This window comes from Emys orbicularis, chromosome 1, assembly GCF_028017835.1.
Source record: "Emys orbicularis isolate rEmyOrb1 chromosome 1, rEmyOrb1.hap1, whole genome shotgun sequence".
In the NCBI taxonomy this organism is placed as follows: Eukaryota; Metazoa; Chordata; order Testudines; family Emydidae; genus Emys; species Emys orbicularis.
In genome coordinates this window covers 86,819,986-86,843,262 of record NC_088683.1, presented here as the reverse complement: position 1 = coordinate 86,843,262, position 23,277 = coordinate 86,819,986, and the positions used below count along the sequence as shown (strand labels likewise).

Genomic DNA, 23,277 nt, shown 5'->3' with positions numbered 1-23,277 from the left:
GCAGCAAGGAAACTGCAGACTAAAGTGATACTAAGCATATATAACTACTGTTAAAGCAGTGAGAACTGTGTGCATTTCTCATCTCCCATGTTTAAGAAAGATGAATTCAAACTGGAACAGGTGCAGAGAGGCTACTGGGATGATCAGAGGAATGCAAAACCTACCTTATGAGAGGAGACTCAGAGTTTGGCTTGTTTAGTCTAACCAAAAGAAGGCTGAAGGGAGATATGATTGCTGTCTCTAAACACATCAGAGGGATAAATACCAGGAACGGAGAGGAGTTGTATGTTAAGCGCTAATATGGACACAACAAATGGATATAAACTGGCCATCAACAAGTTTAGGCTTCAAATTAGACTAAGGTTTCTAACCATCAGAGGAGTGAACAGCCTTCCAAGGGAAACAGGGGGCAAAAAACCTAACTGGCTTCAAGACTGAGCTTGATAAGTTTACAGAGGGGATGGTATGATGAGACTGGCTACAATGGCATGTAGCCAATCTGCAACTGCAAATATCTCTAAAGGCCAGAGATGGGACACCAAATGGGGAGGGCTCTGAATTACTGTAGAGAATTCTTTCTCAGGTGTCTGGCTGGTGGTCTCGCCTGCATGCTCAGGGCCTAATCATAGGCGCTGACCCTCTGCTCAGTGGGTGCTCGACCCTGGCCCTGCCCCCGCCCCCCTCTTCCAGCCCCTGTACCGCCCTCACCCAACCCTCATTCCACCCCTTCCCCAAAGTCCCCGCACCGCCTTTTCCCACCCCAATTCCACCTCCTTCCCCCAAGTTCCCGCCCCTGCCCTGCATCTTCTCCTCCTCCTCCCCTGAGCGTGCCACGTCCCCGCTCCTCCCCCATTTCAGGAAAGATGTGGACAAATTGGAGAAAGTCCAGAGAAGAGCAACAAAAATGATTAAAGGTCTAGAAGACATGACCTAGGAGGGAAGATGGAAAAAATTGGATTTATTTAGTCTGGAGAAGAGAAGACTGGCGGGGGGGGGGGGGGGGGGAACATGGTAACAGTTTTCAAGTTGTTATAAAGAGGAGGGTGATAAATTGTTCTACTTAACCACTGAGGATAGGACAAGAAGCAATGTGTTTAAATTGCAGCAAGGGAGGTTTATGTTGGACATTAAGAAAAACTTCCTAATTGTCAGGGTGGTTAAGCACTGGAATAAATTGCCTAGGGAGGTTGTGGAATCTCCATCATTGGAGATTTTTAAGAGCAGGTTGGACAAACACCTCTCAGGGATGGTCTAGATAATACTTAGCCCTGCTTTGAGTGCTGGGGACTGGACTAGAAGACCTCTCGAGGTCCCTTCCAGTCCTCCGATTCTATCATTCTGTGTATTTTGTTCGCAGCTATACGGCAAGCTTTGCCACCACATTGTTGCGACTTCAGTTGGAACATGAGAAGTCAGAGGAAAGACTTAAAAATAAGTTAGAGCAAACTCCGTCCTCCAGTGCAAGTACACAATCCCTGTGGATTTCATTGGTAGTTGAGGATGATCAGCTCCTCTCGAGTGCAGGATCGAGCCCTTTGTCCCGATTACATTTTAATAGCAGAAGCTTGGTAATTACCATGGAATCGCTTAGGGTTTTTTCTTATTCAAGATTTTAATTGATTCATAATGTGACTTGTACAATACTAAACAAGTGAGATACAGATGTAAGGACCCATCTTTATTCTCTCAATCACCTTGCCATGAGCAGTCCCACACCCATTTTTGCATATTCTCTGTGTGTATATATCTTCCTACTGTATTTTCCACTGTATGCATCCGATGAAGTGGGTTTTAGCCCACAAAAGCTTATGCCCAAATAAATTTGTTAGTCTCTAAGGTGCCACAAGTACTCCTCGTTCTTTTTACTGATCTCTGTGAAACTACTCACATGAGTGAAGTTACTTGTTCTGATGTTTGCAGAATTGTGTCCATAAGCTGCAATTGTGGGAGCACTGTTGCTCAGCCTCTGGAAAAGGTATGAGCAGCTCCATATGTGATAGGTTAGCAATTTTATATGATTTAAACATGGAGTCCACATCTTTTGGATGTTGCATGTTATCTGCAGTTAAGGATCAACTTCTCATAAGAAGCTAGGTCAGTTGATATTGAGGCCCATTTATTTACTGTAGATGGGACCTTCTTCCAATGTCCAAGTATTGGTTTTATATTATGCTAAGCAGACCTTCTAATTCCAATAAGTTCCTTTTTTATTAATTCATTTATATTTATTGTATTTATCAGGATACCTAGGGATAATTATGCAGGAGTACATTTTTATAACAGGTTTATCAAAAATGCTAACCTACAAGTTTTATATTCCAGAACAGGAAATCTTTCTTCATGATCATTGGTGCTTGATGTGTTTTACTTCGTGTCTTTTATGAAATTTCAAACACATCTATGGCACTAAATGAATAAGAATTTTAAAGAAAGAAGCTTATTCATGCAGTTTTTGTGCCCTCACCAGCTAAGTTTTGCAATATTTGTTTATCTTCTTTAACTTGCCAGGTCTTTCTCAAAGAAGGAACGTTGATGAAGCTTTCCAGGAAGGTCATGCAGCCGCGAATGTTTTTTCTGGTAAGATGCCATGTACATTTCTATGTGCCTAATGCCAGAGTAATTGAATAGTGGTAGAAACATTTACACCACAAATATAAATAACTGGCAACTTCAGCTGACTGTTAAAAAATTTAGCATTTTATATGCAGTTTGTATCACTGTTTTGCGTGTTCAGTGTGGTTTAGCAAGATGATTTGTGTACACTAAAAGATAAACAAAAAATCCCAGTTATAAAATTCTTTCTGCTTGACCAAAATTCAGTCACTGTTTTTAAGAACTTTTTGAGAAAAGAATCTGAGGTTTTGAAAAGCTGAGACTACTATCCTAGTCCTTTGAATTCTAATAGATTTGAAAATCCAAAATCTGGTGTCCAGAGCATTACTTGTCACATTTTTAAAAAGTTTATCATATATCTTTGGATTGGGCACTGGGTTGGGGAGTCAAGGGTCCCATGTTCTATTCCTGGCCTTGCTGCTGACCTGCTCTGTGACCTTGGATAAGTCACACAATCTCTCTGTGTCTACTTCCCTGCCCATCCTTTGTCTGTCTTGTCTATTTAGACATAAACTCTTTGAGGCAGGATCTGACTCTTACTATATGTTTGTGCGGTATCTGGCACAATGGGGCACCATCTTAGCTGGTGCTAGTGTAATACAAGTAATATAGTAGCTCCTCAAATTTAGTGAAGTCTTGAGCATTAACTCTGACAAAATGCAGTCCAGAGCCAAGCTTCAGTCCAGAATGCCATATGAAGTACCACTATGTGCTCTTCATTTTTTATATTTGTTCAGCATTCGTTTATGATATGAATAACTAGAGATACATATACTACCCTAGGGCATAGGAAACCTTAATTCTGGCCTTTCCTAACTTGTGAGTGCTTGACTTTGCAACTTTACTAATGTCCTCTGAATGCAGTTTTGTGTGTGTGTAATATAACTTTTATTTGCAAGAAACTGTTCCTTATGGGTTTCAATGGCCTATTTATTCCCTGACATCAGTACTCCCAGTTTGCCCATAAATAATGTACTTTTCATTGATAAATAGCTTTTTTATTTTGGCAATTTTCTTTCAGCTTTTAAAAAGTCTTTGTGCAGAGAATGTGACAAAAAATGTTTACATAACAAAAATGTTAATAGACCTATATTCTTACCTACATTGTATACATGAACATTTGTTACAAGTAAATAGAACTCTCTTCTCAGAATCCAAACTAAAGTAATAGCATGTAGAGGACACATTTCTAGACTCTAAATTTCTACCTTCAATGCATGTGTATCAATTCTATACAAATTTCATACATTTTCAATACACTATAGTTGAAACTATCTTTTTATTATTTAATCCTTTAGCCATTTGAAAGTGTGTGTTTTGTATTGCAGTTTAATGATGCTCTGTTATATACAACTCCAGTACAGTCTGGCATGTATAAACTCAACAACATGCTTTCATTGGCTGGAATGAAGGTGAGATCTCTTCTCTGGCAATTTTTTGTCAAAACGTATCTGAACTCCTGCATGTTATTTTTCCACAGACAAGTATATTTATTGTTGGAAAGAAATATTATAAGTTGCTTATATTAAGAGCCGTGATAGAAGCATAGCCTTTGTTGCATGGTGTATGGACCTTTGGGCCATTAATAACTATCCTTTTAAAAATGCATTCATTGTTGGGGGCCAGTTGGAAGAAGAGGAGGAGAATTGTAATGCAATCAAAGGGGAGAAACAGAGAGAGAGAACTGCCTAAATATCTGATTATTGTTGGCTGGCCTGGGAAGGCTTCCTCAGGCAATTCTACTATTGCACCTTAATATTAACTGCCTTGGGTCCACTATTAGGCTTCCCTGAAACAAAGGCTGCTTACTTATGTATGTATGGCTGCCCCTCCCCTGCCTCATGGCCATTCCGATTTTTTGCCCACCCTCAAAAAACACACACGTCTCTGATTGCCTGACAACTTTCTGGTGGGCCAAATCCTCCACAGCTGGGTTTCTCCAAAGACTGCCAATCCTAGGGAAAAATACAGGAGTTAGGAGGGGTACAATCTCAGGTCTTCATGAAAAGTCCCCAAAGTTGACCCCCCTCTTTTTGTAATTGTACCTTTCCTATAACCCCTCTAAAAAGTGTTGTCCGGCCATCTCCGAGCTGGAATATCCTGAGCTGTATCAAGAAACTTCTATTACATACACCGACATAGGCAGACACAGCTGTTAGGGGACACTGGTACAGTAGGACAAACCGCCTTCTGCTCCTGTTCAGGAGTTAAGTGTCTTATCCATGATGCTGCCAGAAAAAAGGGCCAAGTTCAGCTGGAGGCCCAGATTCACAGGAGACAGCATGAGAGACTATTTACAAGACTGCATTCTGTGTTTTGTGATGTCAGCAAATATCCTGGGGTGGCTACATAAACACTCGACCTATAAACTCAGTTACACTTGAAACTCGGGATTTCAGAAGTGATGGGCTGGTGTGTGAGCTCCTACTGTTGTGCTATTTCCTGTCCAGTTTTTACTCTTTCTGCAAGAGAAAAGTCTATTGCTTTAGTTCACCTGTTGTTACAGGTATCTCCTTGAAGTCATTGATTCATTTTCAATTAAGAGTTGTTTTCTATGTCCACTGTAGGTTAGAAAACCAACCCAGGAAGCTTATCAAAATGAGTTGAACATAGAAAGCGTAGAGCGATCCTTCATACTCTCAGCAAGGTAAATATCCTAAGCAAATAATGTATATTAAATAGCACACATTTTTCAGATACAATACATAAACTATGAAGCTGCATATTGTCTAAGTTTACACTCATTGTTTTGTATTTGTGCAATGAAGGTTGCTCTCATCTACAATAGTAACTCTAGAAGCATGGAGAATTTGTAGAGGGTTCCTCGAATGAAGACAAACTAGTTTCAGTTCCCTCTCCTCATGTTATTTAAGTTGTGTTATTTAAGATGATCACAGAGTCATAGCTAATGAGTTTTTAAGTTCATGTAATGCCACTGCTGTGCAGTTCACCTTGATTTCTAGGGAAAACTTCCCCCAAGTTCAGATTCTGTACCAAAGGAAGTTAGTCTTTGAACTGTCTGGGCAATGACTACCATTTGTATCAGAATTTTGCTCACACCATTACATTTGTTTAACTGTTCACCAGACTGAAAAGACGGAAAGTATGAGTTTTATTCAAGTCACCCAATACCCTGTGAGAATTATTTCTTGCTACCTTTTGAGGAGAAAAAATGCTGCTCCTTTTAAAAAAAAACATAAGTCTAAAAATGTTCACTTAAGTGGTTTTATTTTAGGCTTTGAAATTCTGGACTTTTTTTCTGTTTCTGCTTCTCTTCCAAAGTTACTGCTAAGGGATGACATGAAATCCAGCAATAAAATACTGATGTGATAACGCGGCTTTTGATATAAGTTTGAGGGAGAGGGTCTTCTAGCTGTAGCACAGATGTCATTAGAACAGGAAACAGATTGTATTTTGAAGCTGCAAAGTAGAGGTGGCATTAAATTATTGAATCATAAAAAACAGATACAATGTGGACTTTAGCCAAATCTTCTTTCACATTTTGGCTCCCACATATATGAATCAAATCAATGGCGTTAGGAAAATATGTAGCAGTTACCAGCAAACTAAATCCTCTCAGGTAGCATTCAGAGTATTCACTGCCACTAAATTATTGTAGAAAAGCTCGTATCTGCCTTTGTGAAGCTGTCTTTTCCAAAGGCTTGATTCTCCTATTCTAGCTGTTTAGAGAATTTGAGCCATGAGTGTTGTACATTCTGTCCGCTGTGACAATACTGATGTCAATGAGCAAAGATACATTCCCTCTTCTTTTTGCAAAACAGCAGTAGTGTGGGCTTTGTCACGCTCTGTGACCTTGCATCTATTGACTTCAGGATGTCTGCAGAAAACTGTGTTTCAAACAGAGAGGCGCCCGAGTTAACATTGTCCAAGCAGCCAAAGGAAGTAGCACAGTTGTGCCTGAGTAATAGCAGTTATTTATAACTGGGGATTGAAAAGAAGTGTTGTATGTATTTACATTTATCTCTAATGCAGACATTTTGCATATTGGGCGAAGGATGCATTGCACACAGCATAGGACTTGATTCTGCACCTGTTGAAGTCAGTGACAATTTTCCCATTGAATGCTGCAGTCGGTGCAGATTCAGACCTTTGGTGCTTAGGTGCCACAATGACTGAGCACTTCACAAATATGTAGGAAGAGCCTTGACACTAATGCAGGATAGGACTATACCATCTCTGCTCTGGCTAATATGATGCTTTATGGAAATGACACTGAATTATCCTTACAATTATTGGGGTGCCAAATGAACATACCTACATACATATAATTGAATCTTAACATTTGAGATTATAGGTTTGTTTGGTTTCACTGTTCAGGGGAAATTAACAATTCAGAATGATGCAAGGGAATGATACTTTAATTGTAAATGAGAGGAAATAACTGAGAGATTCCTCTGCATATATAGACTGTAGCTTTGGCTAAGGGGTTGTGATTTTTTTTCCAAAAAAAATATAGATTATAATTTCCAAAGGCTGAATGCATAGTATTTATTTCTTCTAACTTTTGTGCCCGGAAATTTTTTCTATCAAACTTGGTGAAATACTTTTATATGCACAAAATTTGGTGGAATCAAACTGTTCCCTAGCAGAGAGGTGTTAGCAGTAAAAAAAAAAAAAAAAAAAAAAAAAAAAAAAAAAAAAAACCCTAAACAAACATGCTACTGCTGTAATAGGTGCTAATTGTGGCAAACTTTTAGGACAGCAGCAATTGAGGTCAATGCTTGTTAGGTCCTTAGAAATTTAACACTAAGGGTATGTCTACACTACGAGAGTAGTTCGATTTGACTTAAATCGAATATGTGGAATCGATATTACAAAGTCGAACGTGTGTGTCCACACTAAGGACAGTAATTCGACTTTGTGAGACTTTGTGAGTCCACACTAACGGGGCAAGCGTTGACATTGGAAGCGGTGCACTGTGGGCAGCTATCCCACAGTTCCCGCAGTCCCCGCTGCCCATTGGAATTCTGGGTCGAGCCCCAAATGCCTTCTGGGTAAAAAAATGTGTCGAGGGTGCTTTTGGGTACCTGTCGTCATCCGTCCGTCACTCCCGCCCTCCCTCCCTCCCTCCCTGAAAGCGCCGGCGGGAAATCAGTTCGCGCACTTTTCTGATCAGTGACAGCGCGGACGCCACAGCAGTGCGAGCATGGATCCCGCTGCGACCATCGCTGCAGTTGTGGCCGTTCTCAACGCCTCGCAGCTTCTCATCCACCTTTACCAGAGGCAGATGCAGAGAAATCAGGAGAGGAGGCTACGGCACCACCGTGAGGGCCTGAAGTCGGAGAGTAGCTCAGAGCTCTCAGAAACCACGAGACCCTGCACCCAGGACATCACGGTGGCAATGGGTCTTGTGGATATTGTGGAACGGCGATTCTGGGCCCTGGAAACAAGCACGGACTGGTGGGACCGCATAGTGCTGCAGGTCTGGGATGAATCCCAGTGGCTGCGAAACTTTCGCATGCGGAAGGGGACTTTCCTCGAACTTTGTGAGTTGCTGTCCCCTGCCCTGAAGCGCAAGGACACCCGGATGCGAGCAACCCTGACTGTCCAGAAGCGAGTGGCCATAGCCCTCTGGAAGCTTGCAACGCCAGACAGCTACCGGTCAGTCGCGAACCACTTTGGTGTGGGCAAGTCTACCGTGGGGGTTGTTGTCATGCAAGTAGCCAAGGCAATCGTGAAGGTACTGCTGTCAAAGGTAGTGACCCTGGGAAACGTGGAGCTCATCATAGATGGCTTTGCCGCGATGGGATTCCCAAACTGCGGTGGGGCTATAGATGGGACTCACATCCCTATCCTGGGACCGGACCACCAGGCCAGCCAGTACATTAACAGAAAGGGCTACTTTTCAATGGTGCTGCAAGCACTGGTGGACCACAGGGGACGTTTTACAAACATCAACGTCGGATGGCCGGGCAAGGTTCATGACGCTCGCGTGTTCAGGAACTCTGGTCTGTTTAGACGGCTGCAGGAAGGTCTTTACTTCCCGGAGCACAAAATAAGTCTTGGGGATGTGGAGATGCCTACAGTGATCCTCGGGGACCCTGCATACCCGCTAATGCCCTGGCTCATGAAGCCCTATACTGGCGCCCTGGACTCAGAAAAAGAACTTTTCAACTACCGTTTGAGCAAGTGCAGAATGGTGGTGGAGTGTGCCTTTGGCCGTCTCAAGGGGAGATGGAGAAGCTTACTCACTCGCTGTGATCTCAGCGAAACCAATATCCCCATTGTGATAGCTGCTTGCTGTGTGCTCCACAATCTGTGTGAGAGCAAGGGGGAGACCTTTATGGCGGGGTGGGAGGTTGAGGCAAATAGCCTGGCTGCTGATTACGCCCAGCCAGACAGCCGGGCAATTAGAAGATCCCAGCGGGACGCACTGTGCATCAGGGAGGCTTTGAAAGCTAGGTTCCTGACTGAGCAGGGTATCCAGTGACTGTTTAGTTTGTGGACACAGATGCTGAACCTGCCCCCGTTTCTTTACCCAGTTACTGTTGACTATCCTTCCAAGTTACATACCCCCTTCACCACCTTCCCAACAAATAAAATCTGTTCCGTTTTGTTAATGAACAACGTTGTCTTTATTACTGTTTTCGCGGGAATGTTTTAAACCGGGGACGCAGACTGTGGCGGGGGGAGGGTTTAGTGTTCTGATGCAAATGATGCTTCTAAACTCCGGGAATGACAGTCTCCGCAGTGGTGGATTGGTTGTTTCAACGGAGCCTGCCAGCAGTCCTGGCCGGGACTGCGTGTATGTGTCGGCCAAGTGACTTTCTGGCAGGGGGCGGAGGGTTACAGACCCCCTGCTGCGTGGCTCTGTGATCCAGGATAAGGACCGCGGCATAAGATCTCTAACTGCCCTCCCCCGCCAATTACCAAACCCCTTCCCCCCCTTCAGACAGAATCTCCTCTAAAAGAAAATCTTGGAAACAGTACTTAACAGAAACAAATATTTTATTATGAACCGCACATGAAAAGGGGGGGGGGGGAACTTGGACGGGGGCTTGTGTGAGATGGGTAGGAAAGGACTTTTCAAACTTTGGGGAACGAGAGCCTTCTAGTGCTACAGCAGTCTGCAGGGGTTGACTGAAAGTTTTAACGGCCCTTGCCGCCCCTCCTTCTTTGGACTTTGGGTGAGGGGGGTGTGGGACTTTGTGGCGGGGGAGGGCGGTTAGAGTTAGACTGCAGCGGGGCTCTGTCCTCCTGCCTCCGGTCTTGCAGAACATCCACAAGGCGCCGGAGCGTGTCCGTTTGCTCCCTCATTAGTCCAAGCAGGGTTTGAGTAGCCTGCTGGTCTTCCTGATGCCACCTCTCCTCCCGTTCCATGACTGCTCGGTGCATTTCTGACAAGTTCTCCCTCCACTGTGTCTGCTGGGCTGCCTGGGCTCGTGAGCAGTCCATTAGTTCATAGAACATGTCCTCACGCGTCTTCTTCTTCCTCCTCCTAATCTGCGCTAGCCTCTGGGAGTGTGATGCCAGGCTGGGTTGGGAGACAGTCGCAGATGTGTCTGTGGGAATGAGAAAAAGGGAGTGAATTCCTGAGACAGATAAATGAAGTTGTGTACAAAGAACCTAGTCTTTCTCTGTGAACAAGACCATGCACTGCACCTCTCACATGCGCACTCAGGACAAGGTCGAATTTTCGGCCCTCGCCTTCAGTGCCTGGGGTCTTGCAGTGGTCTTGCAGTTATCTGAGAAGCGTGGCAGGACACCTGAACTTCTGTAGCGTGCAATCATGGTAAGCCGTAGACTTCTGGCTGCTTAACACTGTACTAGTAGCACTGGTCTCCTTTCACATTGAAAGCAATGCCAGTCTCTGCTGCCAGCAATCAGGACAGCATGAACTATGCCCCTGTCCCACCCCCTCGCGGCTGTCCCAGGGAAAGATCCCTGTATGCTGCCCCTCTCCCTCCACCGTGTGGCTGTAAAGCAGTCCCAATACTAACATTCCCCTCCCTAATTCAAAGCAGGGCGTCATGAGCGACATCACCCTGCTGAGGATCTTGGAGTCCCAGAGGGAAAGGATGCTTCGAGAAAGCCTTCAGAAACCAGGGCCGTTTGCCGCCATGCTCTGCAGGGCAATGATACCAGAGTACCTGATGGTGTCGTGGCGCGGTAACGTGTCCTACCACGGAGGGCCCAATAAGATCGCCCTACCCAGGAACCTGATGAACAGGCTGGAAATGTACCTTCATGAGACATACGAGGAGTCCTCCTATGAGGATTTCGCCTCTATCCCCGGCCATATTGACCAGATTTTCGCGTAGGTGCACTGGGACTAAAGAGTGGAGCGTCTTGGGCAGCATAATCATGACTTACCGGACATTGTAAAAAAATTTTTAAATACTTGGGACTAAATTGTGAAGAGCCTAAGGCAGACAAATCATGAAAAACCCTTTGTTACTATTGTAAATATTCCACTTTTTTTGCAGATAATTGTTTACATGTTTAAGCACTTTAGGAAAAAGCCATTGTTAATATTATAAATATTTCAGTTCTTGTAAAAATAAATGTTTAGATATTTGAAGCACTTACTGCTTGATCCTTCCCCTGATTCGGTGTCCGGGGTAAGGGATGGGGACGGTTGGTAGGGGATCTCGGTAAGGGTGATGAAGAGCTCCTGGCTGTCGGGGAAATCAGCGGTGCCAGCGCTGTCGACTGCCTCGTCCTCCTCATCTCCTTCTTCATCTTCCCCGTCCGCTAACATGTCCGACGAGGAACCTGCCGCGGACAATATCCCATCCTCAGAGTCCACGGTCAGTGGTGGGGTAGTGGTGGCGGCCGCACCTAGGATGGAATGCAGTGCCTCGTAGAAACGGGATGTGTGGGGCTGGGATCCGGAGCGTCCGTTTGCCTCTTTGGTTTTTTGGTAGCCTTGTCTCAGCTCCTTGATTTTCACGCGGCACTGCGTTGCATCCCGGCTGTATCCTCTCTCTGCCATGGCTTTAGAGATCTTCTCGTAGATCTTTGCATTCCGTCTTTTGGAGCGCAGCTCTGAAAGCACGGACTCATCGCCCCACACAGCGATGAGATCCAAGACTTCCCGATCAGTCCATGCTGGGGCCCTCCTTCTATTAGATTGCACGGCCATCTCTGCTGGAGAGCTCTGCATCGTTGCCACTGCTGCTGAGCTCGCCACGCTGTCCAAACAGGGAATGAGATTCAAACTGCCCAGACAGGAAAAGGAATTCAAATTTTCCCGGGGCTTTTCCTGTGTGGCTGATCAGAGCATCCGAGCTCGGACTGCTGTCCAGAGCGTCAACAGAGTGGTGCACTGTGGGATAGCTCCCGGAGCTATTACCGTCGATTTCCATCCACACCTAGCCTAATTCGATATGGCCATTTCGAATTTAGCGCTACTCCTCTCGTTTTGGAGGAGTACAGAAGTCGAATTTAAGAGAGCTCTATGTCGAACTAAATAGCTTCGTGGTGTGGACGGGTGCAGGGTTAATTCGATGTAACGGCGCTAAATTCGACATAAAAGCCTAGTGTAGACCAGGCCTTAGAAGTGGCCCAACCATCTCTGAATTAAGGCATATTGATACTAGAAATGCTGTTTCTGTGTTTCTATAAAACTTCATTTTCTAGTGCTGTCACTTTTGATTCTTTCGGAGCATTCAATTCTCTTCTTTTTAAAAATAAAATAAATCAGTGCTGGTCTAGCTTGTTGAAGCTATCTAGGAAAGAATCGTGATTTAAACAATAATGATAGAAGCACAAGGCATTTACTAGGGATTAATGACCAGTTGTGGGAAGATGTCCCAAGGTGCAGTTGAAGATTTCCAGCTGTAATTAATCCTCAGGAAATGCCCAATGCCAAAGTCATTATATCTGTTATAAGATGAACAGGGTATGTGAGCCAGGGGGAAAAGTTGTATGGATTTTTTTCAATGACTCATGCAATTTCCATCAGTATGTACAATGGATGTGTAGTGAATCAGTCACCTACATACAGACTGAATGTCTCATTTTTCAGTATCATTCATCTTCTTATATCTCATTCTCATGGCTTTTGCGTCTCATTTGGCAAATTAATATGTTTCCAGTGTGCTCATACTCTGTGTGTTACAAAACAGATCAAATAAAATTCTTACCAGACTTTAGAGAGACAGGCTTCCCTTCTGCTATTTTTACTGACAGCCATATTCAATATGTTCAGTACACACAACAGAACTGAAGTTTGAAAAGACTCTAAAGGAAAAGTTAAAGTTTTACAAACTTAACATAGCAAAACTTTGCCCATTTCCTAGGGGAGATATAGATGTAAATAGATATCTTGCAAGTCTTATTGCTAGTTTGATCTAATGGCTGTGTGAAAGTCTAGGCAGCACTCTGGTCTGTACAGAACTCCAGAATTTAGTTTTTGTAAGTTAATAATGAGAACATTATGGCCCTGAAAACCTGTAGCACATAATTGATTTCAGTGGGACTGCTAAAATGAATAAATGCTGAATGTTTGCAGGATTAGGGACTGGATTGTGCACTCATGTTAGTAGTCCCACTGAAGTCAATGTGCACTATGGATGCTCAGCCAGCAACTCTGAAAATTGGGTCACTTATAATTTAGTTGCTTAAATATAGATTTAGCAGGGTAATTAAAGGCAACCAAATTTTGAAAGTTTTAGTCAGAATCTTTGAGCCATAGAAGTTGGCTGGAGACATGAATATTCCAGAACTAATGCATATTGGCTTTTTCTCACAGGATAAAAAACCAACATAAGTAAATATTTGGATTTGGCAAAATATTCTTCTTCCCAATGGGAAGGATAGTCAAAGTGCCATAGCTCTGCTCCTGCCTATATCTTGTCTCTTCTTTTTCACAGATTAGACCAGCATTCTACTAATTCCGATTTGGTCCTCTTTTTATCCCCCGTGCATGAGGGCCTCCAAGTTTTCTTCTCTGTTGCCCCTTACATCTGGAATTGTCCTGCCTGATCCTATATACCGCACAACTTCAGTTGCCTCCAAATCCATGCTCTAAATCTACTTCTCTTTAATGCTCTAACTATAATCAACACTCCCACATCAACCTAATATAATCTAAACTAATAGTCATTAAAAACAAAAAAGAAATAACATGATGTGTGCCTGGCAAAAACCATGCCATAGCCAGAGTTAGTTTTTAGACATTTTTAATGTTAACCGTACTTCAATGTCTTTGACACCAACAGTTCTGCTACAGAAAGAGATGAATGGTTAGAAGCCATCTCCAGATCAATTGAAGACTATACAAAGAAGAGAATCACATTTAACCCGAGTAAAAGTCTTGAAGAGGTATACCACACCATTCTCTTTGATTTCTTTGGGCATGAATATATTTTCTACTACGTATTAAAACTCAGCACAGCACTTTAGAAAAGTGGCAAGTATTATCTTTCATAGTTTCATTAAAAAAATTCAGATGTCGGTTCTCAGTAATCCTAAGAACAGGAGAAAAAGGGTTAGATATCCATCCATTCTAGTCCTTAAAATAGAGTAACGCTAGCTAAGATAATGCAGTGGCTCTCAAACTTTTTTACTGGTGACCCCTTTCACATAGCAAGTCTCTGAGTGCGACCCCCCCCTTATAAATTAAAAACACTTTTTAATATATTTAACACCATTATAAATGCTGGAGGCAAAGCGGGGTTTGGGGTGGAGGCTGACAGCTTGTGACCCCCCATGTAATAACCTCGCGACCCCCTGAGGGGTCCTGACCCCCAGTTTGAGAACCCCTGAGATAATGGATGTAAACAAACTGGAATATCTTGGTACTAAACAAGTAGAGTAGTGGTGCCAGTGGGGGGGGCAAACACTCCCATCCCCCCAAGGTTTTTGCACTTGCTCCAGGTGACCTAGGCAATGGAGCTGGGGGGTGGGGCATGATCTGATCACTTAAGAAGTAGTCCTGTACTAAATCAATACGGCTGCTGCTGGAGCAGTCCGGAGCGTTGCTGCAGCTGTGTGGTCTAAACCCCACTGAAATCTGACCTGGGCACCCCTCGGTACAGCTGGAGAGGAGGCCGAACCAAATAATATTGCGACCTGGTACACAGGGAGGGAGTCTGCTTCTGTATGGTGGAGTGCAGTGGAGTCCATCTAAAACTCGATTCCTGGTGGCACCAGCTCATGCCCTGTGTGGGTGAGAGAGGGGGGAGACTCCCTGGCCAGGGGGGAACCAAGGTCCCTATGGCAGGCGGAGGGGAACGTGAACAGGGACCAGAATGGGATCCCTGTTGGGGAGGGAGAGAAACGCCAGGATTTGCTGGACCTCCCTCCCCTGAAATATCTGAATTGGCAGCACTGAAATAGAGATTTATTAGCACCTGTATGATTCAATGAAATAATTTCAGCATCTTCTTTTAGAGCTCAATTGTGATAATGTTGCTGGTGAACCAGCAGAGAAGCTGTATTTAAGACACTGACCAGTTACGTGAATGGAGAATCCTTAGGAAACAGAATTCTTGTATTTAACCTTGATAATTCAGTGGTGAAAAATACATTACTGCTTGTAATTTAATGGAGTTCCACCTCCATTTTCTCAGGCAGATCCAGAGAAAGAGGATGAAGATAGTCCTCTCGGATCAAAGGCTCCCATCTGGGTTCCTGATACTAGAGCCACTATGTGTATGATCTGTACTAGTGAATTCACATTGACCTGGAGAAGACATCACTGCAGGGCATGTGGAAAGGTTGGGTGATCTTGTAACTTCCTTCTTTTGCAAGAGTCATTCAAGATTTTTGTTTCCGTATGGGGGAATTTGATTGCATTAAAACACATTAGCAATATTGCTGTGTTGAGAGAACATTATACCTTAGGTGAAAATAACATTATTTCCTACTCTAAATATCCTTGTTATTAGTTCAATTCTCTAGTTAAACCTATCCAGTGCTTCTTGTCATATTTTACATTTCAGGAGAAAAAAATGACGCATGTCCTTCACTCCTTCAGTAGCACAATGCATACCAAGAAAATTAACTTAAATATTCAAAGTATCTTTTTCACTGGCTGTGAGTTAAGGTTGAACCCATTTTGCGAGACTTCCAAACAATGCATACCCATGAAACTAGAAAAAAAACTATTGTATATTTTATTGCTGTCTTAACCTAGTCACATTTCACATCTTACTTTTTAGTCAAATGGGAATTCAGTATTCAGTGTAGTTGAAACACATCAATTTCTCCATAACACAGACAAGAGGATAATATAACTAGATAGATATTGTGATCATCTAAAAATACAAGTTTAAAAAAACTGAGCATGTTTCTTAATAAACTTGTAGATGAGATTTGACAATACAATAACAATTTGCTAATTTACACTTTGCTAGTCCATAAATTTGATATTTCTCACTAATCCAGTAGTCTCACCCCCCATTCTCAGATTATTTATTTATTGTTCAAAATATTCTGTACAAAATCAGAAAACGATATAACTATCAAATATTGTCAGTCACATAAAATCAGTTCTGGAAAGAGTATTTTGTGTGGAACATCCCTGGGAATTAGCATGCATGTCCCTCCAAACCCTCAGGTTGTAAAATTGTTACTTGTTTGGGGCTCAACAGCATGGGTTTAGTGAAACTCAGATATAAGTTTTTAAGGGATTGGTGTGCGTGTGGTTGTGCATGCTATATAATAACATTTTACATGTTTTCAGATTGTGTGCCAAGCATGTTCCACAAATAAACATGGCTTAGACTATATGAAAAACCAACCAGCAAGAGTGTGTGATCATTGCTTCAAAGAACTACAGAAACAAGGTAGAGGGAAAACTTTTTTTTAATCGATCTCTCTCTGTCTCGTAATTATATAGCCCCCATTTCCACAGTATCAGAGCACCTCACAATCTTTACTGCATTTATCCTCCCAGCACCCCTGTGAGATCGGGAAGTACTAGTAACTATATGGTTAGGAAATACAATATCATATGCAGTGTTTCAGAGATTAACTGTGTTTTTTTAAAAAAAATTACCTTACACCAAACGGAAATTATAGCTGTGTTTAAAACTTTTTGTAAGGAACACTATGCATATGTTAGTCATCTGCAATGTAAAAGCACTGTGCATGTTATATACATTTTAGATAACCACTTCACTCCTAAGAGTGGATCCCCAGTGAACCATAAATCTCCATCCAGTGCCTTGTCTACAGTGTTACATAGTATTCCATCTGGGAGAAAACAGAAAAAAATTCCTGCTGCTCTCAAAGAAGTAAGTGTTTCCCTTAAACTTTACCTCTCATCGGTGTTAAATCATCCATGTTTAATAACAATAAAATAAAAAAAAACTTCTGTGATCTTTTTCAGATACTGCATTTAAAGGAAAGAGGAATTTTTCTGGTGATGCAATGGCCATGTGTATGCATACAGTGCTGCAGCTGTACTAATCCAGCTGCACCGCGTCTGGTGAAGACGTGAGCGGCAGAAGCTATGTTGGCAGGAGAAACTCTCCTTCCAACATAAGTGCTCGTGTGCACAGCGCTATGTCAGTGTAACTTATGTCACTCAGGGCGGGAGAGAGTCTCACCCTGAGCGACATAGGTTAAGCCAACATAGGCTGTAGTGTAGACCAGTGTTCCCTCTAATTTTTTACGTCCATGTGTGGAATGAATTTTGTTATGTGCACCAATATGGAAGTGATGTGTGACACATCACCTTCATATTGGTGCACATAACACAATTGATGTGATGAGGGTGGGGCCTCAGTGCTGGGGCAGAGGGTTGGGGGAGTGGGGGGGTGAGGGCTCTGCCTGGGTGTGTGGGCTCTGAGGTGGGGCTGGGGATGAGGGTGCGGGAGGGGGCTCAGGGCTGGGGAAGAGGGTTGGGGGGGTGGGGGGGTGAGGGCTCTGCCTGGGTGTGTGGGCTCTGAGGTGGGGCTGGGGATGAGGGTGCGGGAGGGGGCTCAGGGCTGGGGAAGAGGGTTGGGGGGGGGCCTGGGGGGGTGAGGGCTCTGCCTGGGTGTGCGGGCTCTGAGGTGGGGCTGGGGATGAGGGATGCGGGAGGGGGGTTGGGATGCTGGGGGGTGCAGGCTCTGGGGTGGGGCCGGGGATGAGGGATTTGGGGTGCAGGCTGCCCCAGGGCTGCAGTGGGGAGAGAGGACTCCCCCTAGCCCTCTCTCACCACAGCAGCTCGGGGCTGGGAGAGAGGCTCCTCTCCCCGGCCACAGCAGTTCCGGTGGACCTGGGCCGGCGGGGAGGGGCACATCTCCTGGCTGCGGCAGCTCTACACTGGGGCTGGCAGGGAGGGAACGTAGGTGTAGACATAGCTGAAACAGCTGAAATTTAGTTATAGGATTGACTTGGGACTTGATTGTGACTTTAGGTAGAGCCACAGCACCCCAGGAGGCGTTGTGGTCAGACACTTCTGAATCAGAAATTCTCCCTTGATTTCCCTCCCTTCCAATCCCGTCCAGGGAGGTACTAATTTACTGTTGGATTATGCCAACAGCGAATTCAACACCCCCACACACCAACACTGGCCAGTATATAGAGGGAAGGGTGGGAGGGGATGGAGCCAAGATTCCACCCATTCCCCACCCACCTGCACTGAGGGTGGGATGGTATGGGAGTAAGCAAACACCCTATTAATTGTATGTGAATGGACTCAAAGTCCAGGTAGCTCACATAGGAGTGTTCTGACTTCCTCTTATTCTGATGCACAGGCCTGTATCTAACCTCCAGTGATTACAGAAGTCTTCCTTCCAGGCCCCATGGAAGGGCGTCGTCCATGTAATTTTTGTAGCCGTAATGAGTATTATGTGGAGTTGAGTGAGTTAGCAGCAGTATCGTAGGATCAGAATGGAGGCTGGGTCTCTGCAGCATACAGAAGATGCAATGGGGAGGGAATGTGAAAAGCTCTAGTATATTTATAAAAATGATGTACTGTGGAAAAATGCTACATAAGAGCTAGGTAGTGGCATTGTTTATTATTATGGGTATGCTAACAATGGGTAAGACAGCCTTGTTCTTTATCGATAGAACTGTGATAGAAATATATATGGGTCACCCTGACTCTCTTCACTTTAGCTACTAGTACTGGCTTTTTGGTATTTTAACCATTTCTACCATGATGGTGTAAACTACAAGAACAAAACTTCATTTCAGTAACGGCTGAGGGCAATATGCAAATTCTTTGCTCTGAGGTCAACCAAAAGGCAAAATTGTTTTCTAAAAATAAAAGCAGTCCTGCACCACTGGCGGACGGCAGCATGAGTTTTACATATGTAGATTAACTCCATCTGCCAATGGCAGGGATCATTTAGAATCCAAAGGTGTGTTTGCATGTTATTTTATGTATTGGCTCTCATGTAGGCCTCATGGGACATGCAAGCACAAGAAGATTTGATGGATTACATCTAATAATGTGATTTTATTTTCAATTTTTCTTAGGGGCTCAAATGGACATCAGGGAGTCACTGCATTCATATTGTAAAAGCTTTGCTCATTGACGGTAGCTTCACAGGATACTCAACTTGTTTTCTGAGAGTGTCTCAAGGTGGCAGTCATGCATTCCAACAGAGATCAGTGAAACACAAACAACACAGAATATATTAATTGGCATCTAAAAAGGCTGCCTATATTCCACTAAAACCCTTAGTGTTCTGTGCAATATCTTGTGTTTGAAGGATGCCCAAAATTTGGTCACACCATCTGCCAGTCTTCCAAGGGTCAGAATCCTTCTCACAGTCTTGGATTTCCCCTCCTAAGGAGGGAGTGCATATGACCTGGAAAGCAGCACCATATGAAACACAAATTCAAATTCACACTGGCAGCGGTATCATTTTAAAACTGAGGAAAATATAATCGACTCCTGGGTAGCAATGACTGACCTAGGAACAGTTACTGTATTCCTTGAGTACCCAAAATTCCCTTTGGATGCAAAGGAAGTTTTTGGTGCACAAGAAATGGGCTCCTAATTTTTTTAATACCACTGCACCTCTCAGAGAAACTGAGGTGAAAATATTTTTAAAAGATCACTCTTATGAGGGAGGATCTTTTCCTGTCCTTTAGGAGAGAGCAAAAGGGTATAATGGATTTCATGCTGTAAAAAACAGGCTACCACTGCAAGGGCTGGAAGAAATTTCCCTGCTAAACATAAAATGTAGTTAATCTAATTTATTGCAGTTTGAAATATATATGTATTCCTTTTCCTGCTGTGGGAAGCCTTTTTAGCACTGCCTGCAGCTTTGAGTTGCTCACATTTTGATGTATCCCTTTGTAAGCATCTTGTAAGAAATTTTACACAAGACTTTCAGTGTATTACCTGTCACTCTGCTGTGTCAACATTCCACATGAGGCTTGGCAGAGACAGCTAGGGCCCTCCTTAGCGCCTGTTAATTTTTCTTTAGACATGTTCCTTTCTAGAAAATGTCACTGAAAGTACTACTCAGAGCTTGAATGCTGTGTGAATGCTGTAAATATTTGAACGGGTAATGTAATGTTCATCCAAAAAAAGATCTGTTACTTGCAAAGATAATTGTTCAAATTGAGAACATAGTTTAAAATTGCACCACTTCACAACCTGTTTTCTAGACAGGTATGTTGAATATTAGATCCACAGTCTAATGTCAGGCTGTTTTATGGTGTAAATATGAACATGCTATAATGTTAAGAATGTAACTCCCCCAGGTTTTTCATTTCTCAGTTTTATCAGTTGATAGGAAGAGGAATTTCTGTGGTAATTATCCCCATGTTCAGAACCACTTGGTAACATGTCCCTGTGTTTTTATTGGCTTTCTTCCTGTTGAGTTCCAGTTATCCACACTCCCGAGTGTCTGGATGTATTTGGTATTGTCTGAAGGAGTTGTTCATTGGGATTCGGCTGTATCAAGAAATCTTAGAGTTTGGGAAAGACAATAGCTTGAGAAGCATATTGAAATACGGTGTGGCAAATTTTTTGCTGGTGTAAACTGGTGCAGTTCCATTTGGTCCAGTATGTGTCTTAGTACCTCAGTGGCTGACCAGTGGATTCCACCTTTGCATGTGAGCCATAGCGGTATCGTGGCTGCATTCTATTATTTTATATGCCTTATTAGGCACCCAATAAGGTTTAGTGTTAGTATCATGGGCAGGCTGACTGCACACTGATGGAAGTACCATGATGCCTTGGACAGTCTACTTATCATTACTAGGTGAGCACTAATAGTCACCACAGTTTCAGTGGCATAATGTGATGGTGTGCTTTTCCTATTTTCTTCAAATCCTAATTTGTGCTGCGTAAGTGTCCTGTTCCTCAAGTAGCCCTATTAAAAAATGAAGGGGCCACTTGTGAAATAAGCTGCTGTTCAATAGGGGTGAGGAGGGCCAAAGTGTTCTTCTGTGGGATAATGACCATTGTTATTGCAGTGAACAACAATTCTGTGTTGCAACGTATGAAAAAAACACCTGTTGCACATCTGGGATTTCTTATAGATCTTATGTAACTCAGAAATAAAATGAAAATCTCTGGAGACCGTGTGCATGTGCGTGTGTGTAAAAAGCAACAGCAACTAATATCTTTTATATGAACCTATGAGATGGAAAAGTGGAATTTTGCAGGTGAGTATGAGGACTGTCAAGGCAATTTTATGAACCACCACTAGGCAGGACACAATTATATCTGTTACCTACCCCAAGACTCCTCAGTTGCTCAATCCTAATGTCTGGAGGGAAAAATGTCTGATTCACAATCTTTAATGTTGTATATTTCATTATCTAAAGTAAGCGAAAAGCATAAAATATAATGCATGCAAACAAATCAGATTAAAAGAGTGGGTTAAGGTTATACCATAGAATCAGTCTAATTAACTGGTTGATTAAATCACATTAAATAAAAGTTGTTAATGAACTTTATATAATGATTTGGAGTTCTTAAGGCAGCAGTCTTGTTTAGCCATCAGCCCCCAAAATAATACGGCATTATCAATCTTGACTCTAAATGATATATTTATACTCCACTTGAATGGCTGATACAGGGAGGTTCAAATTACTCCCAGGTTTAAGTCAATGTTGAGACTATAGCTCTGATGCCAATTAATGCAGTCTGCCCAAATTATAGATGGTTAGGAAACAATCTCTCCTTCCCCCTTTCTCCAAACTGAGTTATATGGAGCATTTCAGTACAAATCAAGATGTGACAGATGGTTATATTTAACTAGCTAATCAGAGTATAAGTGAAAACAATTTCAGGATTTAAGCATACAACTCCTAATGCATAAGGGGTGTGTGTGTGATATTTTAGAAAGTGAGGTTATTTAACCTTGGGTTATTCTAGGTGTTTGAGAAACTATTCTATAGGCACCATTCTTATGGAAATTCCATGGGTTTTAGCCATATACGCTCTTGCATGTGCGCACGCACGCTCACAACCAGTCATCTGCTGGAGTTATCAAACAAGTGCAAGAACACTAAGGTGAAAGTATCTCTCTACTAACAAGAATGGGTGGGGACCAAACCAAAAAGATTAATACTTATGTAAGATGGTGGTTGTGACTCTGATTATATCATTGAGGCTCAGGAAGGTAGTACATGGTTGAAAGGATTAGTAGTCAGTGGTTTTCTTGGCTCTGTCATTTAATATCGATGAACTGGCTAGCAGGTTATCATAGAATCATGTAATATCATGGTTGGAAGGGACCTCAGGAGGTCATCTAGTCCAACCCCCTGCTCAAAGCAGGACCACTCCCCCGACAGATTTTTACCCCAGTTCCCTAAATAGCCCCCTTAAGGATTGAATTCACAACCCTGGGTTTAGCAGGCCAATGCTCAAACCACTGAGCTATCCCTCCCCCCAAGCAAGTAGAGGGTACTTGCTTGTAAATGTCAAATATTTGATGTTGCTGGACTCTTACCCCATGGCAGCCAGCCTGGAGGGTGGAGGGAAGCATAACCCTGTTTGTCAAGCAGGATGGCATTGCGTAGCCAGCAGCCTTGACTGGCAGCAATGGATTCTCCTTTGCTTTTAGTTTCATAAAGTAGTGGCTGATTCGTTCCTCTCGGATCTCCTCATCAGTAGTCCCTTGGCAAATCAGAATGGGACACTTCTCTTCTGGCATCACTCACTGGGGATGGATTAGACCACTTTTATGCAAACAAAGAGACTTCCATTCCAATAATTTCAGGCTCAAAGTCCAAAATATATAACCAAACAGTCTGCAGGTCCAAATATTTGAAGACAATTGAGGTCTTGGGTCAGTCCACTGACATTATCTCAACCATCTTACAAAAGTCCAAACTCTCTAAAATAATTTTTTTTTAAATTACAAAGCTAGCAAAAAATTTTGGCTGAAATAATAGGAAAACAGCAATTACTCATCTGTGCGTACAAAGGAAAGTTCCTCTTTCTTCAGCTGTTCCTGTTTTAAAGACAGTTGCTTTAATTTCTCTTTTATAATTTGGCATTCAGCAGTTAAACATTGAACAGCACTTTTGATGCAGTTTGGGTGAAAGGCTTAACTGTGACAGAGTGGAAAGTATCTGGCTCAAAATCATAGGGGGGTTTTTTGGATGTAGGGGTCCTAGCATTTCAGACAGGCCTGTACCTGCCTCACCCCTAATAGCTCAGGGATTTACCAATATAGATGTATTCCTGGAGATATGATTTCTTAGGTGCTGGTGATAGAACAGTAGTTTAATTTGTTCTTACAGATCTGCTAACTCTTTCACAAGTAAGCTCTAATTTTTTTAATTTTG

The 23,277-nt window shown here is 43.0% G+C and overlaps 1 protein-coding gene across 1 annotated transcript in view; it reads left to right on the top strand.

The window, feature by feature from the left end:
- FGD6 (FYVE, RhoGEF and PH domain containing 6) overlaps window positions 1-23,277 on the top strand; it is a gene marked incomplete at its 5' end in the record, with an annotated part of 91,078 nt that overhangs the window by 58,125 nt on the left and 9,676 nt on the right. The window contains 7 exons of the mRNA XM_065421358.1: window positions 2,509-2,577; window positions 3,942-4,025; window positions 5,181-5,260; window positions 13,800-13,902; window positions 15,153-15,299; window positions 16,268-16,370; window positions 16,693-16,820. Coding sequence (XP_065277430.1) covers window positions 2,509-2,577; window positions 3,942-4,025; window positions 5,181-5,260; window positions 13,800-13,902; window positions 15,153-15,299; window positions 16,268-16,370; window positions 16,693-16,820 — 714 coding nt within the window. The remainder of the gene's footprint in view (window positions 1-2,508; window positions 2,578-3,941; window positions 4,026-5,180; window positions 5,261-13,799; window positions 13,903-15,152; window positions 15,300-16,267; window positions 16,371-16,692; window positions 16,821-23,277) is intronic.